Source organism: Fistularia commersonii, chromosome 17, assembly GCF_037954325.1.
Source record: "Fistularia commersonii isolate RoL2024-O1a breed Wild chromosome 17, RoL_Fcom_v1.0, whole genome shotgun sequence".
In the NCBI taxonomy this organism is placed as follows: domain Eukaryota; kingdom Metazoa; phylum Chordata; class Actinopteri; order Syngnathiformes; family Fistulariidae; genus Fistularia; species Fistularia commersonii.
In genome coordinates, this window is record NC_141300.1 from 14876745 (window position 1) to 14903069 (window position 26325).

At 42.5% G+C, this 26325-nt stretch overlaps 1 protein-coding gene across 1 annotated transcript in view; it reads right to left on the reverse strand.

The window, feature by feature from the left end:
• pclob (piccolo presynaptic cytomatrix protein b) overlaps positions 1-26325 on the reverse strand; it is a 53705-nt gene that overhangs the window by 3627 nt on the left and 23753 nt on the right. Inside the window, exons 12-35 of the mRNA XM_086163697.1 lie at positions 19235-25991; positions 17266-18827; positions 16832-17097; positions 15614-16451; positions 14268-15318; positions 12762-12830; positions 12414-12440; positions 10856-10944; positions 10698-10773; positions 10473-10598; positions 8656-8764; positions 8367-8434; positions 8035-8273; positions 7178-7225; positions 6930-7060; positions 6014-6040; positions 5505-5598; positions 4705-4776; positions 4145-4460; positions 3569-3763; positions 1286-1427; positions 1105-1163; positions 395-532; positions 153-298 (exon numbers count right to left, since the gene is read on the reverse strand). Coding sequence (XP_086019823.1) covers positions 153-298; positions 395-532; positions 1105-1163; positions 1286-1427; positions 3569-3763; positions 4145-4460; positions 4705-4776; positions 5505-5598; positions 6014-6040; positions 6930-7060; positions 7178-7225; positions 8035-8273; positions 8367-8434; positions 8656-8764; positions 10473-10598; positions 10698-10773; positions 10856-10944; positions 12414-12440; positions 12762-12830; positions 14268-15318; positions 15614-16451; positions 16832-17097; positions 17266-18827; positions 19235-25991 — 12645 coding nt within the window. The remainder of the gene's footprint in view (positions 1-152; positions 299-394; positions 533-1104; positions 1164-1285; positions 1428-3568; positions 3764-4144; positions 4461-4704; positions 4777-5504; positions 5599-6013; positions 6041-6929; positions 7061-7177; positions 7226-8034; positions 8274-8366; positions 8435-8655; positions 8765-10472; positions 10599-10697; positions 10774-10855; positions 10945-12413; positions 12441-12761; positions 12831-14267; positions 15319-15613; positions 16452-16831; positions 17098-17265; positions 18828-19234; positions 25992-26325) is intronic.

Consider the following 26325-nt stretch of genomic DNA (forward strand, 5'->3'; position numbering starts at 1 on the left):
GGTTTGCACCAATAAAGTCATATAGAAAAATGGTTTACTTATTTTGTGAGAAAGCAGACTAGTTAATACAGTATATTTTTACAACATGTGCTACAGTTGTCTATTTTTCCACGTTTGTCTGCCTACAATTACATATTAGATGACTTTTGTACCTGTATGGAGTGTCCAGTTGGGTTGAGGGGGAATCTGAAGGTCTCATTGAAAGAAGGCTCCCTGTCATGCCGACATATTCTGGTTTTCTTCTTGATAATCCTTTTCTGAGTCGCCACGTTAACCACATAAAGTTTTACATAGAGGTCTGCGGGAAAATTAGACAAGACATCGTAATTTGCGACATCTAAGAACTTCCAAAGAATTACCAAATGACCAATTATTCCAAAAATACGGTCCATACCTGGTAGGTGGTCTGGACTTTTGAACTTGTAAGTGATATTTCTGCACTGAAGTATCTCCAAGACTAACTGATCACCCTCTGTCTTCACCTCTTTCTTAAGAGCAACTTTGATTTCACCCATTACTTGAGTTTTTCCACCTAAAATAAACAAAATCTGATTAGTTTTTCCATGGTTTCACTGCATGAAATATCCCCAGACATAATAACGGAGTAAACAGGGATACCTGTTAGTCTCATGTCATGCATCACTAAAATTGGTCAAGAACTGAATCAAGAATTATATATTTCTATCTTGATAAATATGGTCCAGTTTGGGTTCAGTATCTTACATATGTAATAAATGACACCCTGAGCCTCATATGTGTACGTAGTAACTGTCTCACATGAGACACTTAGAATATAGCGTTCGAGGAGCAGGACTGTGTGACTCTGTTTTGTTTCCAGTGTCCACAATATGCAAATGACTTTATTAACCTGCGGGATAAATACTGTAGGTTTATGAGTGCACAATAGTTTCAAGTTTGCCTCCATTTAAGAATGTTCATCATCATGAAAACATGAGAACATGGAAACAAAAATAAAAATGTAAAAAGTGTCCTTATAGACAATATCCAGCAGAGGGCAATAGAATATAATGAAGGTAAGAAAGACAGGCCATGATGTTTATCTTTCACATTTTCTTATTTCTTCTGGCGTTTTTGCAAACTTGCCTTCATTTTCCGGGGTAGCTAGTTGATTTTTGTCCGTCCCATTGGGAATTGTTTTACCGCTATGAAAAAAAAAAGACAAATCAATACATTACCAAACATAGCAAAAAAGCTATTTCATCTGGCATCGCTGCCATTTCAATGGACACTCTAAAAAATTAAAAGTAACAACCGATGCTCTTACATCCTCGGCACTTGAAAAATGGCACTGTCCACCCCGGTGCCTTCCCCTTCCCCTCCATCCAGACCTCCGAAAGCATCACCCACGAGGCTCGGGGCCGAAAGCACTACAGATCCTGAGACGTCACCCAGCCGGTGTCCTGGTCCTGTGTGTCACCAAGACATAGAAGACCGTTATTATCCATCCAACCCTATTTATCGTACATGGATAGATAGATGGATAGATAGATTGGTAGATCGCTCTGTCGGTCTATGTAGGGCATATAAAAAACAACTGTGTCATCAGAAGCACCTCCAGCACGCCATGTCTATTTGAATTAAAACTACGGCCCTACGTTCTCCCTGACAGCGATGCACTCTGTCACGTATATCTCTTCACCAGGTGAAAAGTGCTGGTACATCTTAAGAGAAATCACAGCATCATAGTTTATAGTTTGTTCTTGTCAATTATAAAGCTTGGTTTACTCAACAAAAACTGCGAATAAATGAACTTCATTAAATATATACTGCTCAAAAAAATAAAGGGAACACTTGAACGACACAATGTAACTCCAAGTCAATCACACTTCTGTGAAATCATCGCGTCCACTCAGGAAGCAACACAGATTCATTTTGACTTGTTTTAAGGACATTACATCAAAGCTGGATCAGCCTGGAGTTTGTTTTTACACTTTAATTTTGAGTGTGATTCCTAATCCAGACCTTCATGGGTTAATACATTTGATTTTGTCAGCACATTCAACTGTGTAAAGAGCAAAGTATTTCATAAGAATATTTCATTCATTTAGATCTAGGATGTGTTTTTTAAGTGTTCCCTTTATTTTTTTGAGCAGTGTACATACATGAAAATAAAGTTAAGATGAAATTACACACACATAGACTTAACTGTTCTGTTCAGTTAATAACAATTTCCTATTGAAGACATTTATGTTTCCCAACCAGGGATGTATAGATTTCTCCTCTGAAGGTCCATACTGCTGGCAAATATATTATTGAGCACGGTTTACAATTTAGTCTGTGAGCAATAATATTTCGCCCACGCCATGAAGAAGCAGGTATTTTAATGACACAAGCAATACAAAATGGTACATTCACTCTCAGATATTCACAAACTTACACACAAAAATTATGAAATGAATTCATGTCAAGTTATTCATATATTTTGGCGGATTGCATTATAATCAAGGTTAAAGGAAGTTTTTTTTTTTTGTTTTTTTTTTTTAATGCACGAGTTAAAAAAGGTAGAATTAAGTTTTTCCTATGTTGCCTCACCTTCCCTTGACACTGCTCCTCTCATGATTAGCTGAGCGCTTTACTCTCATTGGCCGGTGAGTGCAGAGTGAGCCTCCTGTTGACTTTTGAATATCTTGATTGTCTGTGTTTCCTGGTTTGACTGGTTCATTGACAACGTTTCGTCTCCTTTGTTTTAGGCAGTGCAGGTGGGGGGGGGGGCAAAGTGGGGAGGGGAGTCTGTGTGCCATATGTGTGTCTGTGTGTGTGTTTTGGGGACTTTCTAATGGTTCATTCATATGGCACACACATGCAAACACACAGATAGACTGCATCGTCACAAAGTCCTTCGCGGCCAAGGAAGAGTAATCTGGGAAGAAACCTCATGCTTTAATAGTTTGTAGTGGTAGAGATAACTGCAAATTTAGTATATAGTTTAAGATATTGAGGATACTGTAAATGGATGGACGTTGTCAACGTCGGGTTAATATTGTGCAAGAAATGTGAGGATTCGCCAAACCAGTAAGGTTTCTGTTTTGGAGTTGGGCAGCTCCAAAAAGGCCGTTAGTAGAAACGGTCGGGCTGGGGACTGACACATGCACACTAAATGTGGAAACAAAGGAGGGCTGTTGCACAAATTTTTGAAGCTATTGAAATCTAATTTAGTTCGAATGATGCTCAGCGCATAGATATCTGTTTAACTTTGATCGAGCACGCTTTTCCGGTTTAATCAATCTTTTGTTAAGGACATTTGGGTCACCCTATGTTTATGTTTTCGGTTTAGCGGACGTATTTTAATCGACCTTGTTTTTTGAAATATTATTTCATCTTATTATAAAGTCTTTAGTTTTGAAGAATTAAAATAACGTTTATTGCTAATGAAAACAAAGCAATTTGTGCTATGCAAAATTACTCAGATGAAGTGAGTAGACAGCAAAAAGGGGAAAGATGTAGGTGGCATTTCAGGTTTCGAGAAACACGTTCAACAAACGGTTGCATGCTCAGGAAAAGGGCAGCATGTCATAGGAAGTGTTTTAAGGGTAGGGCTGGGAATTACTTGGTTGCAGGCGGGACTGTTGTACAGCAGCCTCAGCAGCAGCAATGGCTATCCCAGCGTCCTCAAGATGAGTCTGAGTAACGCTGCTCTTGCTTTGGCTTCGAGAGGGACCGTGGGAACGCAGCTGACCATCGGAGGAGGACTTAGAGCTCCCTGTGCTGCTGTGTGACTTTTCCAAGGGTAACATTTGCATGTCTGTTGAGAGATTACATGAATGGTAAAGTAATTAAAGGGAGTAATTAAACGCGTGCTTGTTTGGAAGAATTGTATATTTTTTCTAGCAAACACGATTTACAGTGTTTCTATTCATCCCGAGTGGAATAATGGCAGTCTGAGTAGTCAACGGTTCTGCAAAAACAAAGTCTCAGTTTGGATATCTTAGTCAGGGCGCAGATAAAAGTGTCATTTCTTTTGATGAAATCTTCTTTAATTTATATCTTTTGCGTATCATTTTTTAAACGACTTTCCAATTACCCGTGTAATGTTATTATGAACATTTCAAACACATTGCAAGTGACGTGAACACAAATAGCAGAGGATGTCGACTTATGCATAAGTGGGGAAGAATTCTCTCACCTTTTGAGGGGTCTGGGAAGATTCCATGGCTTCTGCTTTTAATGACAGAGTTTTTAGGTGAATCATAACTCACATCTCCCTGTTCTGGTCCTTGACCCTGTCCTGTGCCGTGCCCAGGGTCCATCCCAGGCCCTAACATATGGCCCTGGCCCTGGCCTTGTCCTTGACCCAGGCCCTGACCTGATCCCGAAGGTGGTTGGCCCTGCATACCGGCAAGATGAGCTCTACTGTGTTCAATGCTCTCGCTCTGCTCTTTAAGAGGTAGCCAGCGAGGAGTATTGTCCAGCTGAGCGGTGTTTGATAAGTCAATTAACACCTGAAAAACAAGTATAAATGGAAAAACAATGTGAAAAAAAGTCATTTAGATCGACTAAAGCCGGCAGAATATTGACGTTTAGAGAAAGGGAGGAAACTTCTCTCCGAGCCAATATTAGCGCCTTGGAGGCAAAAATGAAATATGCCGTTTAACAACTTGTAGGAAAGACTTTCATTCTTAGAATACGAAAAATACAAAGCACCAACGGTGTTAAGGAATGTTTTTGACATTGAAAATCACTCACTTCTCCAAGGAAGTCATTGGAAGAAGATCTGTCATAATCCCACACTGTTACCTCCAGGGTCTTCCTCTTTAACTGGAGAGAATAGAAAATAGCAGAGAAGAGAGAGAGATCGTAATAATGAGCGTGGCTCTCGGATTCCAATAGCATTTCAAATCTGAGTGCAAAACTGTGTTAGCTTATGCGCATCTGAGTGAGGGAGACAATATACGAAACATGTGTGCAGCGCATGAATGAGCGCAAACACAGGAAGGTAATTTAATCAGTGACGAAGAAACGGGATACAATCGACTTGGTTTCCATCCATGCCCGTACAACAACGTAAACACGTGATTTGTATGTGTCGGAGGAGATGGAAGGCTATCTCACGGCAAATGAGTGATGCAGCAGAATTTCAAGGCCACTCACGCCGGCAGTAAAATATGATTAAAAAAACATTGCACTAAAAGTGCTGATGAATCCACTGCACAGAAGGCTTGTATTGTCTGACCGCTAATACTATGCATTTGCACTGAACACTCACAGTGGAAACACAGGGGCTCTGGAGAAGAGCAGATATTCACAGACAGTTTTTATCTACATTAAACAGATTTATGGTTTGGTGGGTGTTAATTCTCGGGAGGCCGAGATTACAGAGGGACACAGAAAACAGCCTTTGGGATAATGTTTGAGCACGTAGTTAAGAAAACCAATGCTTGGCATCTAGTCCGGCACAAATTGAAAACATTAATGAACAATAGTCTAAAGGAGTGTATGTGTGTGTGTGTGTGTGTGTGTGTGTGTGTGTGTGTGTGGCCAGGCACCTGTTCCAAATGGATGTTCTTGTAGATGACGGTCTGGTTCCATTCTGGGTTCATAGTCTTCTGGGCGTACTTCGTTCTTCTCTTGTTATCAGCACTGAAACATCAGGATATCAAAAATTGGTGGGCAAAGGTGGTAAAAATTCTGTGACATGGTGATGAAATGTGAACTGCATAGATTTCTGTCACATGATCAATCCTCTGGTCTGAAGGCAAATGGTGGAAAAAAAACACACGAACCTGGGATTCCATACACATTAAAATACAAACATTTACAAACTTCTCAATTGCTTTGATTGAAGCAGAAAAAGAGTTAAACGTGAATAGCATATAAGAAATAAGCAATGATTGGAGTGTTCTTAACAAATGCCATAGAGCAGATTATCAGACACAAAACAGGCCACAACAAAAGGAATGAAAACCACTCTGGAGACATAAAAGAGGGACTAAAACCAAAAAAGAAATAGAGAAAAAAAGACACCAACTAAAAGCAGAGAACAGCACCACACTACCTGGCATTCTGGACAACCATGACTTGGCTGAGGGAGTCCAGAAGAGGAAGAGGAGGGCAGATATCACAAACAAGAAAGCAAAAACACGGAAAACAGTCAGAGGGGCAAAATAGCTCAAATAAAATACAATTAAGGATTGTGAGCAGAGGCAATCGAGTTCTCTGCCAACTTTAAAACAATTTTTTGGTTTGTTTTCTTTGGTGTTTATGCTCAAATTCATATGAAAAGAAAGTCATTGAATCTCTATGATTTGGGTTTTGTGGGGGGGATTAAAAAATACACTGTCCTGAAAGGATTGATAAGATGGCTGTGGTTTAGCACAGAATAAATCTATTCAAGACAAAAAAATTGCCCGTCAAATAAAACAGCCAGAGAAGAGCACAGTCCTTGAACACGGGTTTCTTTCCAGTTCTATAGAGTGTGTGAGAGGCAGGTCTAATGGGGTCATTATTTACAAACAGATACTGTTACAGAGCAGATAAAGGCTGAATCGATCCCTGCTCCAGCTATTCTCAGACTCTCAGGAAGACATTAAATGGAGCAAAGGAGGACACCTAAATCTTGCACGGAAGGAAATGTTCTGAGCCAGAACAGGTAGATCGAGGTAAAGCTCGGGTCTATTCATAGAAAGACTATTGACATCGCCGATTCAAAAATATGACTTGACGTCTCGTTTCAAAATGCATCTTCTCCGGCCGGATATTTATTCATGTATTAAATTACTGATGATGGCATCAAATCATCTTGTCTTGTCTCTTCTATGCAAACTCGTGTTGGTAGCCAATTGCATGGAGTGCAGTTCATATAAAGTCAGAAAGAAATAGAGGGGAAGAGAAAACAAGACAGGCACAAAGCTGGGAGACAGACACAGGCCAGACAATACAGTGCATTCAAAAAACACACAATCTGAACTCACCCCCTTCCAGGTAGTAGATAGACCTTGACAAAAGGGTCAGAGTAGCTATCGTTGTCCCTCGGAGCTAAGTTTCTCGCCTGCAGTACGTGGACGATTAGGTTTCCGAGGTTCCTGTCATAGTTGATCTGGAGCTGAGGGAAGAGGAGTTGAGGCTATTTGAGGAAGACCAAACTTTGCGATTTGATATTACTTTTTGTAGTAGAGCGATCCAAGTTTTGTTTGAGAAAGGAGAAAAAGTTATTTCATACCTGGATTTCTCCAGTAATAAGATGTGGCGTCTTCATTACCTCCAATGGCTAAAAAGGGAGGGATGAAATAAGGGAATGGCTTTAAAAGGATTATTTACATTTTAGCCAAATGTCTCTTCAGAAAGACCCAAACTGCAAATAAAACATGGCTCAGCTATAGCCTTGGGATTACTTTTCTAATCTATTTTTAGTCTGTTTTACATTCTACACCCTCTGTATTTAACTGGGCAGTCCAAAGTCATGCATTTTAATGTTTCATTATGCAAACGTATGTAACGTAAATGCACATTTCTTTTTTATAAGACACATTCATAGGGTCACGCACTCCACGACACTGTACTTCTTTCATCATAATGAGCTCGTTCTCAAATGAACATTGTTGTGCGATTTGACCTCCACGTGCAATTTCCCCCTTGAATAGTCGAATGATGTAATACTAATGGAATCATAACAGCCTGAGCTCGAGCAAGATCACGTGACACATGATACGGCACTTCGTCTTAGCACGGATCCCACTATAAGATAAGATAAGATAAGAACAACTTTATTAATCCCGAAGGAAATTGTTGTGCCAGAGTTACAGAAAATATAACAGTAATAAATAATAAAAAGAAAAGGCAGAATTAGAAATAAAAATAAACTATAAACTATAAAGTGTCTCAGTGAAACTATAAAGTGTCTTAGTAAACATGTGATAAAACTATAAGTGTCTGAGTAACAAGTGAGGTAAGGAGTGCACAATAGTATGATATATTGTTAGTTTCAACAGTTGAAAATCAAATCTGTAATTCTCATTTGATCCCCTCCTCGTGATTGATTTTAGCCGATCGACAAAAGGTCCAAAAAATTTAACTCGCCTTGTGTCTCTGTTTCTTGTTTACGGCAGGAGATGCAGGCTGGCCCGGACTGGGTACCCCGCTGGAGGCGGCTGATCCTGTACCAGAGTAGAGGACGGCAGAGTGCTCCAGAGCGGACAGCACTCCCAGAGTGGCCGCTCCGACCCCTGTCGCGGTCACGCTCGGCGTCTGCTGCTGGGACACCTTCTGCAGCTCCGCGGCGAGCTGCTTAGGATCCACGCCCGGAGAACGCTGTCCGCCTGCCGAAACAACATCCGTGGTAACGCAACATAAGAAAATACAGATGCAGAATGTGCACGCGTGCAGACTGTGCAGCACATACTTGTACATACCGGCTTTGAGCTGGACATGGTGCTCCAGGGCTTGTGGGAGCTCGGGGTCAGACAGCATGTTAAGGTCGCTGTTTGGATCCATAGGGGACATTTTATAATGGGAGATTCACCGGTGAGTTTTAGCAGTGACATGTCGAGGAGTGATTTTCGTCAGACGAGAGGGTGTGGGATGAATTAGAGGGAAGGATGGGAGGAGACGACGCATTCATGGATGCAGGACAACATATTGAGGCTAAGCATTTCAGTTTCAGAGGAACAGGGGCATTAATGAATAACAGCTGTAACTTACAGTCTCACACAAAGCTCCGCCTCTGCACATGGCTGCCCCATGATGCACTGCACATCTTCATACGTCTTTCCTGTCAGAGAAACTCCGTTCCACTCCAATACCTGCATTCCTGAAGCACGATATGTGGAAGACAGTTGATGGAGGAGGAGGGGAATCAATCCCAAGACAGAATAACATAGACTAAAGTTATGCTATTTCAAACATCAACCCCCGAGATGTTATGAATGGCGTCACGCTCAGTATATTCAACATGATCACTGGAGGTTGACCATTGCATTAGCAATGGAAAACGACTTAATTATATTTGCCTGCTGACCGACATATTGTTTATTTATCAGTGCTCACACAAAAGGTGTCATGGGAAAGGTAAGGCTAGAAGGACTAATATTTACGTTATTACTTCCATTTTCATCAATAGTACAATTATCACTGCACAGCAGGCCGGAGCCTCCAAGCCAGTGCTGGAGCTACTTGATGCCTCTCACACACAAAGTGACATTCAGATTCTCAGCTACTGCGACAATACAAGCGTGAATTAATAGTTCTCTTCTATCTTCCTTTCCAGCATGAGCCATAGCAAATTTAAATTATTCACTCTCCCCTCTCTGCACAATATAATTCGCTGTATCCTCACCCTTTTTTTTATTTCTATTGCCCCTGAAGCCATTCTGCTGCCACATTATGTTTCAGTGAAGCAGAGAGCCAGCGCAGTATAATTCTAGAAATACTGAATGTAAATATTGCTGCTGTGGCCGGTACTCCTACTCGTTTGTAAAAAAAAAAAAAAAAAAAATCACACTAGAAAATATAATACAATTGCCAATCCTGCTGTCATCTCCTCTTTGCAATTGCAGTTGTAGCCGTAACCAGTAAAAAGAACAAGCCAGGCCCGGAAAAATATCTCTAAAGAACAGAATTCAAATAAAGATCTCGTTGCAAAGACTGAACTTTTAAAAATGTTTTTCAGAGATTTTCCAGGCTTTGTTGCGCATGTGTTTGTGAGGATATACTTGTTTTTGCGTTTGGCTGTCTTTTCTGTTGCTAAATATAGACTAATGACTAACATAGCCTAGTGCTGAGTCCAATGAGCTGACATGTTTCTTCCCTGTTGAGGGGTTTGTGTGAGGGATGAGAGATGACAGATCACAATACAGAAGGTTATCATAAACGCTTACTGTACATGTGAAATTCAACGTTCCAGGAGGGCATTTTTACCAATTAATTGTTAATTAATTAAATTGGCGAATTAATCGGTGAATTAATTGGCGATTAATCCTGTGAAGCAGTCACAGGATTAATCGCCAAAGTGTAATATCTTCTTCTTCTTAAGATATAGAGCATATTTCCAAAACATCCGAGTTATATAGAGATTCATATCAATAACATTTTCTCTTTTAAAAGCAATTATATCATCTTCTATTCAGATTTCAGGTTCTCATTTCCTTGAAATTGCCTGTCAAAAGCAATTTGATCTTATGGCTTACACGTATTCATTTAGGTATACTTGGCCTCATCTCTTTTCTAATTTGTTTTGTATCTGTGTATAAAGTACTTTATATCCAATTTAATGATGACAGAAATTGATGCCAATCTGTTCCCCTTTGTTTTTTGAGAGAAATGATTTGAAGTTGTTTTAAAACAATGACATTAATGAAAACAGTATCATCGTACCCGCTACCATCATTTCTTTTCCACTTTTTACCCTCTACGACTGATCTTGTTTGTTCAGGCACACCAGCCAGGGTTTAGAAAATGGATATACTACTAATGATATTTGCTTTTGCGCCCATTAATGTCATCTCTTTTTCTGTTCTTACCCTCTACAACTTGTCCTGTTTGTTCAGCCGCACCACCGGGGATAACCTTGGCAATATAGGCGCCGATCTCTCCTCGACTCCCCGGAATCTCCTTCCCACCGACCACACGAATCCCGAGACCATTCCCTTGAGGGATAACGGAAACGGATATTTATCGGTGAATAAAAGGCAGAATATATTCATATGATATGCTTTATCGCATCTTTGTGTCGGATTGCTTTTTACCCGATACACTGGTGTCTTTTGTGTCCCTCTTGAGCTTAATACGTGTGTGAGGGAAGGCATAAGGGACCAGTTTCATCTGAGGAGGATTTTAAAAATTAAAAAGTAATATGCGACACAAAAGTAAAACTGAAAAATCATCGCAATAGCTCGTATCTCACCTGTCTCCTCTCCGACAGGTTTCCACCCTGCTGACGTAATTCTCGCGGTTTATCAAACCAGTCCGTGTCCTCCCTCCTGAGATGGTAGGCTGGGCAAGAATGAGCAGTAATTAAAATGATGACTTCTTTTAGCCTTAAAACAGATCTGCTCTAATCAGGGTCAATTCAGTTCAAAGTGGGGGTATTTCAGACTGTTATTACATTAAACCCTATTAAATTAAAAGACACGCAATTAAAGTGCCCGTGTGTTTTCTTTGTGTCTGTAGTCTTTACTTTCTACCTGGTTTGTGTTTTGATAAACGTTGGGCGCAAGGATGTGCTCTGCCTTCCCCAGAAATGATTTGTAATCAGTCCTAATGGGAGAGGCTAAAATTAAAATAACAATAAAAATGAAGAAGGTAGAACGTCTTCCTTTCTAGAAGCAAATCTAGTGGGAAATCAACTGAGCACTCTGACACAAATGACAGTTAATGTGTCCTGTACGAATAAGTTGACCCCCCCCCAGTTCTGTGTGGATGTGTTGTTTGCATATCTGCCGCTGAATGTGTGTGTTTCCTGCTGATAGAAAAAAAACAAAAACATTGTAAACATTGTTGTGATCTGAATAGTAACAGGCTAATCTCAGCCCTAAACCTCGCTTCTGTTGAAACAACAGCGTTACAACTCCCTTCAATAACTAATATGTATCCCAATAACAATATGAAGACTACTCATGTGTTATGCATAAAATGTTGAAAGGGTGAGGGATGCATCTGCAAGAGCTAATTGTGTTACATAAATAGACCTTGTACTTTTTAGGATGTGATGTGATTTGTGTGCCACATTTACTGTTATCTGTTAAAGATTAGCATAGTTACTCTCAGTATCTTCATCACCCACTCTTTTGAGTGTAAGCATCAGTTTGGTATGAAATTGTGACAAAACATGTCTCTGTCTTTTCAGTGAGCTAATACCACGATTAAAAAAAAAAGCGCTATCGTAAATGGGGATAAATGTTCAGCTGTCTGTGCAAGTTTCAAGGGAAATAGTTGCCTATTATCTGCATATGTTGGATTCGAAAGTAAATATAATTCGATTGTGCGAGAGAGGAGCCTGAATGGCCATAAGCAGACAGTCAAATTTGTATGACAAAATAAAATACAATTTCGAAATTAGCAAATTTAAGAAACGTTTTCAGCAACACTTATGCATGATCACACAATGTGCAGGTGACTTCTTAAGCAAAAGTGCATGAACATGAATACTGATAATGGATTTTATAAGCTTACAGTGCAACCGTGATGTACACAATGATTTGTAAAGTAAGTTGCTGCGGTATGACACAGTAACGATATCCGGCACCACTGCAATGGGTTTCATTCCGAAATGGATCAGACATGTTTACTAGAAGTCTGCTAAATGGCATGTTCTATGTACTACTGAGATGCGAGTCATTCAGAAATGGGGACTAGTATGTTAACAAAATTAACCAGAGCAGTGAATCATTCAGGACCATGATATGCAGCATGGAGGCATACAGTCTTTATGTTTCTACATGGTAGTTGGGATGGAGTCTCACCTTCTATATTCCAGTTTGGGCCTCCAGCTGGGGTACAAAGTTACATACTTCTTTAAAGGAACACGTGCAACATAGTACACGCTTAAACTACAGGAGGGGTGCTAAGACTAGATATCAATATTTGGACTGTACTGCAGCACATGCACTAAAAGTAGGAATAAACATTAGATGCATGCTTAAAATTACTAAAAGTCTAGTCGTACCAGCCTGTTAGTTTACATACAATGGGTAAAGCATTAGGGAGAAGACAAAATACATTTGAGGGACAAAAAAAACCCACTGACAGATTGAGCCTTATGAGTATCATAAGCGTAAAGGTTTTTATCTAGTACTATTAAGATACTCTACCGTGTTTGATACTTTCATGAAAGATTCTGGCATCATCTCTGTTCAAAGTCAGGATGGACTCACTGAATGCTGCAATCAAGGCAGATTGACATTTTTATGTGGGACAAATATCATTTTCCTGACATATAAATACCTATGACGGTCCCTTGAAATGGTCCAAAAAAATAAACCATAATGGGATTGAACCCTCTTAATCTCAACGTTTATCAGGAATTACTGATTCGCAATGGTCACTGACCAAATGTGTCGTTTGCAGGGTCTATGTTGCCACTTTTAAACGTGTCATATAAAACTGCAGACTCATATTACATTTTTAGAATCCTGAAATCCATCATTGCACTGTACATCGATATCAATATCACATATGGAATATGCATTAAACCTAGTAGGAAACTACCAATGGTCTGGTCTTGTTATTTAGGGAGATGACTATGATATCATATTTACTGTTTATCTGGGACTTTGACATATCACATTGCAATAAGACCTCCACAACAAACAATCAACAGACAATTTTATTTAGATGGAAATGGAAAGTATAGGTAATTCAAAACATGCAAGAATGCAAAATCAGAGGCAAATGAATAAATAAAAAACAAATGGGAATTAAGACAAATACCTAACACAAGCTAGACAATAATATTTTGTTATTTAGTAGTCATTTCTGAAAAAAAATGCTAGTGGTTTTCAGTAAGAAACAGTGGTGGAGGCCCTGAAATACTTTCAAATTGGATGACTTGAGAATCAGTTCAGTACGTTCCAAGAGAAAAAGAACAATTCCCTCTATAAGTAGTATTGATGTCACTGCAGCCGTGCAACACATGGTCATTTTATTTCGCTCTTTAATTGAAATCTATTCGAGCATATAAAGAGGATCTTGAAAGATTCAAATTATGCAACACTCACTAAAGGTATTAAATCCTCATTTAAGGAATTCCATGAACACAATGAAATTCAGGACTTGATAGTCTACCACATGTTGAAATGTGTTCAAAAACTGCCATATGCATTAACATTTATTCAAGATTAAAAATAATGTGCATTTATGTAATTTAGTGCACAAACTTTGAATGCAAGGCTTACAGATATTGATTTTATCATAAGTAATTACTTTATCACTGCTTGTAATGGTAAAGGAGTAAAGGAGTGATTTTAAATAAAAAAGACAAAGCATGCAAAGAAAGTCACACCCAAAAATGGATAGATCTCCTAAGTTACACACATAAACTCAAGCTATGAGTATGACTGTATGTATCGGCGATTATGCAAAACACAAAGAAAGAAAAAAGAAAGAAAGAAAGGAAAGGAAGTGAATGCATGCATACAACTAATTTGACATTGACCATGAACAAAAGAAATCAAGGAAAAATAACAACAGTTATCTGGAGCACGGATAACTGAGGAAGAATCAGTTGATGCATCCAGTCATGAAGACCACTCAGCACTCGCATGCATCACAAACGTCCACACAGTCCAGCTGATGCAACGCTCTCGGGCTCCATTTACCTTCACTGTCAGACATGGCGCCTTGTAAGTCATCCATGATGAACGCGATATCTCGATCGTAGCCGCGGGTCCGAGATTCCTCCCTCATATGTTGCTGAACTTCCGGCAGAGAATGACTGGACCCAAACTGGTCCCTAGAGTCGGCCGAGATGGGAGGCAGCGGTCCTGCCGAGGCTCTGGCCATCCCCATAGGCTGTCCCACCGGGCTAAGAGGGCTCTCCTCTTCGGAGTTCTGGGCCACAATGGGTATCCGTCCCCGGCTTTGGCTGATGGGTAAACTGGTAGGCTTCGCTCTGGCTACGCCGGGGGAAAATGCTGCATCCAAAACGTCTCCGTCTGATTTAAGTCTAAGCGAGGAGCTGGAAAGGTCCCGTTTGATAGATAAATCGAGGCCATAGACAGAGGAGGGGCGGGAAGAGGGGCGTGAGGAGGGTCTTGAGCGAGTGCCACTTGGATAGGTACCGTCATCGTGGGCAGTTGCCCTGATTGTGGATCCCAGGCCCAGGGACTGTCCCAGATTGAGGGAACCGGCTAGATTGGCACCCAAAGAAGAACCCAAATACTTCTGCTGTTCAGACAAGTTTTTTCTTAATCCAAATGTAATCTCGTCTTGAAGTAGCCTTGCTCTGGCAGCGAGATTGGTCACGGAAGTTGCCCCTGACCCGATGTAGCTGCCAAAATCAGGCTCCAGATCTCTACTTTCCTGAATGGGGGAAAACTTTGTGATGGCCTTGGGGTCTATTAATGCTTTTTTGTTCTTCATCTGTTTTTGGTAAAGAACAGCTGCTGGGAGTTGCTTTGCAGCCTGTTTTTCAAGAGTGAGCCTGCCTATGCTATATTTTTCACTTTTAGGAAAGTGGCGAAAACTGCTGTCACTAGGAAGATACTGAGGCAGGCCCAGACCTGGTAAGTGTTCAAGACCCTCAGTTCCTCGCCTGAACTCTTGCTTGATCTGCTGTTTCAGTAGCTTCAACTCATAAGGCTCCTCCATTGTGTCATCTTCTCCTTTGCCATAGCCCTGAAGCTGAGATGGGCCTAAAAAATCCGCCACCTAAAAGGGAATAAATATGTATCTTTAAGTTTCACCTCTGCTGTCGAGGCAGGGAATTAAGCACGAAAACAATTGAACTTAGACAACGAATGAACTGTCCAGTCCCTATCACGAATCACATGTTCATTCATTCCTTTGATAAAAGGTTGGAAAGTGAATTGACAAATTTGCGATAGGAAATATTGAGACGATTCCATGAAAAAGTGGTGGAAACACACTAAAAAAATGGGAACTGTAGAAAGTGCACTCCCCAAGCTGATAAATATAAAGACGAAAAGGAACAAAAAGAACTTACCTCTTCTGTTCGCCTGACTTCAGCCGCTCTCAGTAGTCGGTCTGCTTTGGACAATTCTTTATCAGGTAGGTTAAAGCTGGAGCCCAGACCTGTGTTGCCCAGTCCAGTTGAGGCCTTGGTGAGCTCCCCTATGTCTTCTATCAAAACGTAATTCCTTGCATTATGGTGGTCAATGTCAGTGTAGAAGGAGTCAGCAGAAATGCTTGACATTGGACTCGAGGCAATGCTCCTCTCCTCGAGGCCGAGCCTCAAGTCCAAATTGCCGTACTTACTTCCCAAGTGAGCCACCCCATAGCCGCTTTCCGTGGATGCTGGGACAATAAGTAAAGGCTGGTTACGTATAACTTCATAATTTGTGGTAATCTTGGGTTCTAAATCAGAGAGGGTGGTTTGTCGCTGCTTTCCCTGCTGCAAAAGCATTGCGTGTTGGTAGCTGCTAGGCTGATTCTGGCCATGGGAGAGTGATAGAGTTGGTACATTTTGGTAAGGAGATACCTCCTGGTGGTAAAGGGACTGAGGCTGATAGAGGTTTTGTTGTGTGTAGTGGCTAGTGGTTTGGGTCTGAGGCACATACTGGGCATAATGAGAGTAGGGGCTAGTTAACGTATTGTATTGCGAGTCCGCTTCGGTCTGTGGTGTGATAAACTGGTCAAACTCGGACTGGGGAGCCGTCCGCGGTCTCTCAAGCCCGTCGCCCCTGGCTTCTCTGATGTTGCTGACCTCGCTGTCCGACATGTAATCTCTTTCTTCTGCCACCCCCTGAAGATAGGCCCTCTCTCTTTTTTCCCGCTCCTTCAGCAAGGCCTCCTTACGCCTGTTGATACCCATCTCCAGGTAACTAGGGTAATGAGGGAAAAAAAAAAACATCGATTGAATTTTTTTTCCCTTTTTGCAAAAAACAAAGAATTTAACCTTACAAGCACTAACGTATGTTCAGGCTTCTGGCACACTAATACCTTTTACAATGAAAGTGTGGAGATGTCTCACTGAATGATGTCAAGGCAGCCTTTTAGCCCAAATGCTATTCCGGTAGGAGGGGAATCATGCAGATGAATTGGGAATAATGGTTGAGTGAAATGAATGACAAATGAAATAATATTGATTGCAATTCATTACTTTAAGCGGTTATGGATATTGCAGATTGATGGATTCATGTCACAGTATCAGAACAAAAGCGTTTGGTTTTAGTCGGCTGATGTTAGAAAAGTAGCGTCTCACCGTAATTTGGCATCGATCTCCTTTTCCTCTTCGTCTAACTCTGCCTGTTTTTTGCGGAGCTTAGAAGATTCTCTTTCCACCAGATCGAGCTCCTTGTCAATGTCCTGCAGAATCTTTGCTCGGGCCATTGTTGTGCTGCGGGCGAGACGGCGACGGGCCGAATTGGTGCTGTAGCCTGTCCGGCCTGTCAGAGGGTCTTCCTCGGGAGGGGGATCAGGTAGCGTCCGTTTCACTTTCTTACCTGTGCCAGAAGGAGACCCACGGCCCTGGAAAATAACAACATACCGTACGTTTCTCAATCACGAGATTATTTTAACGCAGAGCAAAAAAAAAAAAAAAAAAAACCAGACCAAATTTAAGTCCATTGAAAATATCAAAATGATACATTTCACGGCACATTTCCTATTCCCGCTACTTATATTGAACAGACTTACTGAGTAGCTGTCGGCGTAGTATCCACCCATCCTATCCTCTGTGGTTGGACTGAGGGATTTGGGATCCGATAGAGACTTTTGACCGGCCTTTAATACCCGAGGCCCGGAGGAAAATCTTGTCGGATCGGCGGTCAGCATTCTCTGCCCGACCGACTTGTCCGGGGACAGGGGGTGCACCGGATTGTATACGGCCTTACACTTGGAGGGAGCATCCGTCAGCTGTGTGCTATAACCCACCTCAATGGGTGTATGCCTTCTGTCCGTGTCTGTCTGGCAGCTCAAACTGCCACCTTTGAGAGAGTTCTCGGGAGCTGAGATATGCTTAATTATTTCTACCTTAGTGTCGAGCTGCACGTTGGGTCGTTTGATGGTTCCGGAGTGATCGGTCTGCACCGATATTTCAGCCACCGTTTGGATAGCAATGCTTGACACCTTGGAGTTGTGTTTTCCTTCACTGCAATGTTTTCGAGAGCGTCGCCTGGCTTTTGTGGGGGCATCCCATTCATCTTGGTCCTCATCGTCTGTCTGAGCTGAGCTGTCGGTATTTCTCTTATTCTTCTTTCTCCTTCCTACATGCTGTTTCTCTGCTGAGTCTTCATCATCGGTCTGGACTCCACTATCAATGATTTTTTTCCCAGTGTCCTGATCAGCTTGAAGTTTCTTCACTATATTCAATTGGTCCTGATTTTCATCCAAATGTGTTCCAACAGAAGGAGTTGTAGACTCATCCTTGACGGGCCAGTATTGACCACTGTCCCCTACCCCGGCATATTTGGCATCAAGGAAATTTCCCGTCGTACCGGTGCTACTGTAATGCTCATCTAACTGGCGCTGAAGTTGAAGTTGTAGTTGTTGGATTTGTTGTAGCTGCTCTTTTTGCTGGGCATAGGTTTCCTGCTGAGCTATCATATGAGCATGATGTTCCTCCTCTTGCTGTAGAAGGAGTTGATGTTTGAGAGCCTGAAGCTCCTCAAGCTCTCTTTGTACCATTACCTGCTCCTGTTCACGATAGCGTTGAATCTCTTGTCTCTCCCACTCCAGCTCCTCAGCAAGACACAGTTGCTTAAGCTTCTCGAGCTCTAAAAATTCTCTCTCCATTTGATATTGGGCCATCTTGGTATTATCTAAGCCCGGGAATATCGGGGATGATGCTAATGCGTCAAGAGATGCGGCTATTGCTTCCAGGGTGGTGTCCGAGTACATATCCGGAAAGCCTGTTATGATGTCAGCCAAAGCTGTAGGTATGAGCTCCTTGGGTATCCCTATGTCAAAAGGAATTATCTGTCCTGGGTCTGCCGAAGTAATGAAGCCATAGGGATGGGGCAACGACTGGTTCTGGATTGCTAACGTAGGCGTTAAGGTCGTGCTAAAAATGGAGCCAGGTTGGGTAGTAATTGCACATGTGGATGGAACCGGTGCGGCAACAGAGGAGTAAACTATTCCATCTGCAGTTTTTAAAACACTATTTACACTAAATCCAGTTACAGGAGCCTGAGCGCATGTTGCAGTAGATATCCCAGCGTAGATTCCAGTAGCTTTGCTAGTGTAGTCTAGAGGTTTACCTGCCACAGTTAAGGCAAAAGAAAAAAAAAAATATTACTAATAAAACACAAACAGCTCTTGAATGTAATCGCTCTGTTGTGTTAGCGCTAGATCCAAATTTAAAAGACGGTGGCCAATATACATGCATTTTTGCAGCCATTGTGGCTAACAGGATGCAAAACCAAAATATTGAGGGAGGACACGCAGGCACACGCATGCATCTGTTTGAAGACAAAACAGAAAACAAAAACATGCAAATATTAATATCTAAATATAAAACATGCATTCGAAAAGCAAACATGAAAACATTCAGAAAGGCATTGATTAGAGAAACTATGCAACATAACATCTCTAGTGACAGAAGTCTTAAAAAGTAGAAGAAAAATGACCATAATGCATGCACACAACCACAGCCAACTCTACTCACCAGCAGAAAGTTTGGCAGCAGTTAGGTCTATAGCTCCATCAGTGGGTCCACCTAGATAGCCATAGTCGTTCTTGGAATCATAGGAGAACAGTCCAGCCTCCGTGAGTTTGGTTTCAGACTCGGACACTTTTTCACCATTAATGCTTTTGATACCGTAAAACAAAGAATTATCATGCTGGTAGTGGTCTTCTCTGGATCCCAAAAGATTTTCAGGCTGAGTTGTGACAGGTGGTTGTGTTCTGCAGCTTCCTGTAAAAGGAAGCTTATAAATGACATCACAACATACGCTCCTCCGACCGGCTGTGAGGTCCACCGGAGTATCGTCATCCTCTACAACAGTGGTCACGACTCCTTGGCTTGTTCCAGATAGAGCTACCATTGCTTTCACTGGTCTGTAGTTGGATAGATCCACAGCCCCTGTGGCTTCTAAGGGAAGGGCAGACCCACCAGGACTGCAAGCTGTTGAACTTGGCGGTTTATCTCCGGATGATAAAAGAGCTCCAAATGAAAGATTAATTGGTGATTCTTGAGGAGAGGACGCTCCAGCGGCGACTTTTGGGTGAACATTCACAGGTCTATACACTATCTGTGTTAGGGGCTCGAACGGTTTGTACGTCGTAAGGGATAGTGGCAACGATGTCACAGGGCCCTGCAAATCGAGAGGTTTCTCTGCTGCACTGTTGTTATATGAAGCAATGGTTGCTGTGCATGTGACTATGGTGATGCTGTCAGAGACTACAGACAATGTTGTTGCAGGAGTAACTTCTGTACTGAGATTTACTATTTCAGGCTGTACTGCAGTAATCTGACGTCCACTATTTTCATTTGAAGACTGTCTACATGACTCGGGTGGTCTCAAATCCATGCCTTGTTCTGTCATCATCGCACCAACTCTCATGGTACGCAAGTCAATAACATCTCCAGGATATATTATCTTCCCATTTTGTTTCTGCAGGGCTTGAACTTTACCCATTTCTGGCTGTATAGTGATAGAGACGCTGCTTGGGGGAGCAGGTGGAAATCGTTCATGAACAACAGACACAGTGGTCCTCTGGACCTCAGTAGTAACCACCTGAGTGACCAGGCTTGGTAAGGCTTCCGGAGGTTGGCCAGAGGTAGATATTGACGAAGAGTACATGTGACTCATACTAGAGACCACTTTTTCTGGTCCTCGAATCTCTTGACTCTCAATAGACTCTTGCTGAATTTGAGTTATGGTAAGTGGGGCCACACATACACCCTGTGGAATATCCTGTACAGCGGGTATTGAAGTTCTCCTGCTATATGCCTCTGTAGTTATAATTTCTAGTGGGTGATCATATTCTGATGAATACGTTAGTTCTGTTTCCGTCGGGGCAAAGGATCCTTTCCTGTAGGGGTCTTGCACAGCATGACCTTCACTGGGAACATCTTTTTCAGCTGGCATGTTTATAATCTGGGCCATCGATCCGGGTTGTTGCATAGTTATGGATTCTCTCCTGGTTGCAGCGAAGGACTCAGTTTTGACCAATTGCGTGGGTATTTCATATTCTGTAGGATAGGTGAATATCTCACTAGTCGCGTAAGTGGGTTTAACGATGGATGATACAGAAGTTCTCCTCTGACTGGAGGTTTCTTCAGCTGTAATGACACCAACTGACATTGCAGGCACAATCTGAGGCTGCATCACTGATGATGGTATTGACTCTTTTCTTACATCTGTAGTCTCAGTCAACGCAGGTTGCAATGATAGGACTTCAATTGGTGGTGTAGAATATGGTTTGGCTGAGGATGCGTGCAAGTCAAATTCCTGGGGTACATATTTAACAGGAGGATAACCTGGTTGTATCGCTATTTGTTGCCCCTCCATGCTGATAGGTGATGGTGTTACTCCAGCAGTCGTGGGAGTTGGAATACTTCCAGCTGTTGTCAATGGTACCATCTTGTCTAATTTAGGGGCCAGGATAAATTCAGCTTCTGAAGGTGAAACATGAAATGTTGATACTTCGGGCACTGTTACAACATAGTCATGTGTGAAATACTTTGTTGGTGGTTCAAATTCTTTTTGGACAGTCACTGCTTCTGATCCAGGATGTGGTTGTTGCAAAATAAGTTGTTTGTCCATTGTCATAACTTGTATTGGTTGAACAGTTTGGAGTCCTGTTGGTCTTTTTGTTTCATCAGCACCAGTAATACTCATTTGCATTTCCTGATCTACAGAATGAAGGATTTCTCTAGCAACCATTGGTATTTGCTGAACAGGTATTTGCTGACCTGCATCAATTGGTGACGCTATCATAACTGCCTCTGTGACAATGACGTTGGTAAGCATGTCCGGTTCATGCTGTACCTTCTGTATCTGATTTACATTCTCTGGACAAAGACCAACTGAGTCTACCTCTGCTCTGCCTTGTGGCAGTGATTCATCAGCAGCTTCAGCCAGAGGCTGTGGGAATGTAGGTATTGTTGGCATTTGAGTCAGAGAAACTACAGTTTCGTTAGAAAGTTGTTGTGGAACAGCTTTGTTCTCTGCGACTGTTTCTTGATATTCAGTGTCAGACAGCACGAAATGTACATTGGCGGCTTGAATGGTTGATGGTTGGCCGGGAACTTCTTTGGACCCTGTGATGCCCTCAGTTATTATTTTAGGTGGCGATAGGGGCTGAATAATTGGCTGTTGCTGCTGGGCGATTACAGGTATAAATGGCTTCTTTACGGGAAGTGGTGCTGTATGAGCCTTAATTAGACTGTCCTGATCGGAGGACAGAGATACAGGTTCAACCAAAGGTGCCGGGGGTTGATGAACAGAAGGTAAAGATTCTCTGCTTGTGAGCACTTCTGTACACAATACTTCAGATGGTGTCACATGGTCTACTGTCACAGTTGGAGCTGTGGATATTGGAGGTGGGTGTCTTACAGTAGGGACAGATGCCCTTCTCACTGTTGTTTGTGCTAAGAATGACTCAGTCGGTGTTTTCTGCTCTGAGGGTGTAGTTCGTACCCCCGAGACTTTTGTGGACGGGATGGAGCCTCGTCTTACAGGCGCCATGACTGTTATCCCTTCTGTTGGCGACCCAGGCTCAGATGGTAACGTTATCACTACATATGTTTTCAAACTTTTGGCATGTCTAGGAGATAAAGGTGACTTTGGAGATGTTGTACCCAACTTGGACTCCACGGGTCGTGTCAAGCTAAGTGACAGAGCATTTGGAGGTTGCTTGGTCCTGGGCAGTGTTGCGGATTTCGTTGATACAGGAAGAGGTGGCTTTACACTCTCCCCTGGTTTGTGACTGAAAACCAGCCCAGCTGGAATCAATAAAGGCTTAGGTGGTATGGGTGGAGGTGGCTTGGTCGTTTGACAAGGACCGGTTGCTGTTACAGGAACGGATTCCCCTGATCCCAATATATGTGTTGCAGCACTGGAAACAGGGGTCTTTGGAGAAATTATGGTTTTGGTTACATCGGCAGGAGGCGGTGACGGTGTATCTACAACCGATACTTTTACTGAGTCTAAAACTTCTGTCCTTGTTGCAGGTTGAGGTGATGGTGGTGCTGCCGAAACAACTGGTGATGTCTTAGAAGATGGTAAATTTATCTTACTGATGCATAAATCTGATGCAGCCTCAATGGGAGAAGCACTTGAATCCACGGGATGAGGGGATATTTGACTACTTGTTAAATGAGAAGCAGAGTACGACACTAACCCTGTACCTTCTTGTGATAGTTGACTGAGCCGAGACAGGTTTTCCACACTGGGGACAATTATAACTACATGTCCTTGTCTGGTTGGGGTCACGACTTGAGGGACAGATACATTATCTGGGTTCACATCCTCAATTCTTGGCTGTATATCCACAAATACAGACTGCATTACCTGGCCAGCAACTTTATTTTCCATTGGTAAGATAGTTGCCATCGTAGGTGAAACATGCTGGACAGTTCTTTGAGATGAAAGTTCTGCATTGGGATCGACCATTGAAACTGAGGTAGACCGTGGGGGAGGAGGGGGCGGGACTTTCCTTTTAATTATAGTCGTGGATGTTTGAGCTTGTGCCGGAACTATTACCGGACTCATTGAAAGAGCAGCAGGTTGAACAGGGACTGAGTGTACTACACTGGGATGAGCCACAGCAGGGGCAGTTACAAGTGCTGAGACTGGCAATGGGGTAGATGAAGAAACTGAGGATGTAGTTGAAACCAGGTCAGGCATTTGGACAATGACTGGCCCTGGCTGTGAGACTGGGACGACAGAAGTGGAAACTGTACGATCTGAGGCTGGTGTCGTAACAGGAATTAGGCTTATAACAGGCGGGACCATACTATGGGGTGTTGTGTGTGTTGAGACAACAACAGGCGCTGGGCTTGGTGCAAACACTTGTATCAGCGCTGAATCCTTAAGAGGAAGCTGAGACGGAGATGAAACCAAGTCTGGCATTTCGACAACAACGGGCAGAGGAGCCTCTGCAGGGGCTTGTGGTTCAGCCATAGATGTTTTAACTACAGTTGTGTGGGCTTTGGATGGATCAGACACAACGTCTGGTATGGTAACTGTGATTAGAGATTCAGATGAACAAGGCGGTGCATCCTCAATGAAAGCAGGTGATGATGGCAAGATACCAGGAGGGGAATGGGTAACTACAACTGCAGACGGAGGGGTAGACAATGGAGTGGAGTCTGATGACACGGGTGTTTGAGCCATGAACGAGGATGAAGAAGTGGCATTAGATGCCAAACTAGAGTCCGGTGAGGCCGGTGAAGTCGGAGGGGACACGGGTGACACTGGCGATGGTGTTGTAGTTAGCTCTGGAGCTGATATTGGAGTCGGAATTGGTTTGGGCTCCGGAAATTCACTCACCACACTGGTGCTTTCAATTTCATTGGCGTCAAATAAAGGCGAGTTTGCGTCTTCTTTCGTCTCAGAATCGTCACTCGGAGTAATATCAGAGGAAATACCAACTCCATACTCGTCTGCAAGACTGTCATCCTCCTCTTCTCCCGAGGAACACTGGGTAATCTTAAGGTCGGGTATCGGGAACAGTGCCTTTCTTAACGCGGGATCTTGGGGAACCATGGGTCTTACGAAACCTCTAGACCCAGTATTAGTGGGAACAGCGGCCATCTCATTACGCCTTGGGGGTTCAGAAGGCCGTGGCGGAGCTGGACGTTTCTTTTTCTTCACTGGCAGTTCAGCCCAGGTTTCACTGCCCGTTGGGGGCTCGGTCGCTCCAGTCGGACTGGTCTCCTCGCTGGGTATGACCACTATACAGGTCTCAGCAGCCGAGGGAGATGTGGAACTTTCTATGGCTGTCTGGGCTTGTTGGAACTCTTGTTCTATGATCATTAATTCTCTCTTTTTTTCCATCATCTCTTCATAGACCTCCTCTGGAGATCTAAGTTTCTTTGGAAGTTCAGAACCAACGTCCTGTTTAGGATCAGCCTCCAGAGCACCTGTTACCCTAATTTCAGGGTCCTCAACTAAAGATTCATAAAGATAGTCCTCTATGGGCATTCCTCCATACATTGGCTCTATATCTGGAGGACTTTCCCCTGGAATAATTTTCGTCTTCTGAATGATTTCCTCGTACGCTTCCTCGGCACTCTTTAATGATTTTGAAATTGTATCTTCTTCAGATGGGTCGGAGGGATTAAAGGGTATGACCGTTGGTGAGGGCTTACTGCCTCTTTGTACAGCTTCCCTTGCCTTTGGATCTGGATCTACATTGGTAGAGCACTCAGAGTCAGATGTTCTTTTAGGTTTGTCCATTACATAGGACTGTCTTAAATCCTCTGCGGAAGACACATTATCATTTTGAAACGGAGGCTGACAACGAGCCATCGTTTCATTGTCTTTTCTTGACTTCTCCTCCTTCGTTGCCTCTTCCTCAGAAGAGTCTTCGATGGTTGGTAGAGGCTGGTTTGGTTGTCTCTGTTTACCTTTGCGATACTGCTTGTCCCCACTGACTCTCCTGTGACTGGGACTGCTGTCACTGTCTTCATCGAGGGACGATGCAGATGTCGGTGATGATCCGGGCGTAAAACTAGACGCCTGAACACTGGACGATCCTTTTGACAGAGAATCTGTGATGCTTTCAACTTCCTCTTCGGTACTTTGCCTATGTTTCATGACTGGAATAGCTCTCTTGAAAGTAATATTGGGCATTGGCTCAGAAAGTTCCTGAGTAGTTGCAACAACTGTTTTTAAAGGGTCTGTTTTTGTAGCTAAGCCATTTTCATCGTCTGTTCTACCTTCTGTTGCATTATCAAGCACAACCTCCATGACAGCTTCTTCTTTTGCCACATTATTTTCTTTATCGTCTTCTGAGAGAGTGATATCTTCCTCATCACCCATTCCCATGATCTGCTTGCGGATGAAGTCGTCATCTTCAATGGAGGAGTCGGCGCTTTCCGTTTTGCTGTCTTCACTGCTGGAAGAAATATCGCTCACCTTCAGACGTCTCCTCTGGTTTTTAGGTGACGGCGTGAGTTCACTTCCACTGCTCTCTTCCATTGCTTGGAAACTTAGGCGCCTTTTTTCAGCTTTAACCTCCTCCTTTGCTGGCATGACTGTATCTTTCACTATTTCACTTTTAGTTTCACCGGTAGCTTCCGGTCCTTCCTTCGATTCAGGTAAAATCTTCATCTGATCCTCAAATTGCCCCTCTGTTGTAGATTTGCTTTCAGTAGGTGTTCCAGAGACGACGTTCTCTGGTTCAGTCTTTCCAGCTGTCGGAGGTACCTCCGCTTCTTTCACTGGCTCTTTCTTGCCTTTATCTAGCTCCTAAAAAATGTCAGACAACAGCATAACAGTTAATATGGATGTGCTTAATGACCCATTGCATGATATACTGTAACAATGATCAGTATATTGCAGACGACATTTGAACATTACTAGCACAATATATTTGTGATAATCGTGGCACCTGCTGAGAGCTGAATATAATTCTTAAAACCAAGATTTTAGTTTTTTTTACAGGAATTGTATGTCTTTAATACAAGGATATTTTATTAGAATACTATAAAAATTATATTATTTTTTGTGCATATTTACCTCTGTTTTTTTCCCACCATTAATTGCGCTGCAATTCTGTTGCCCACTTCCTTATAATGATAAC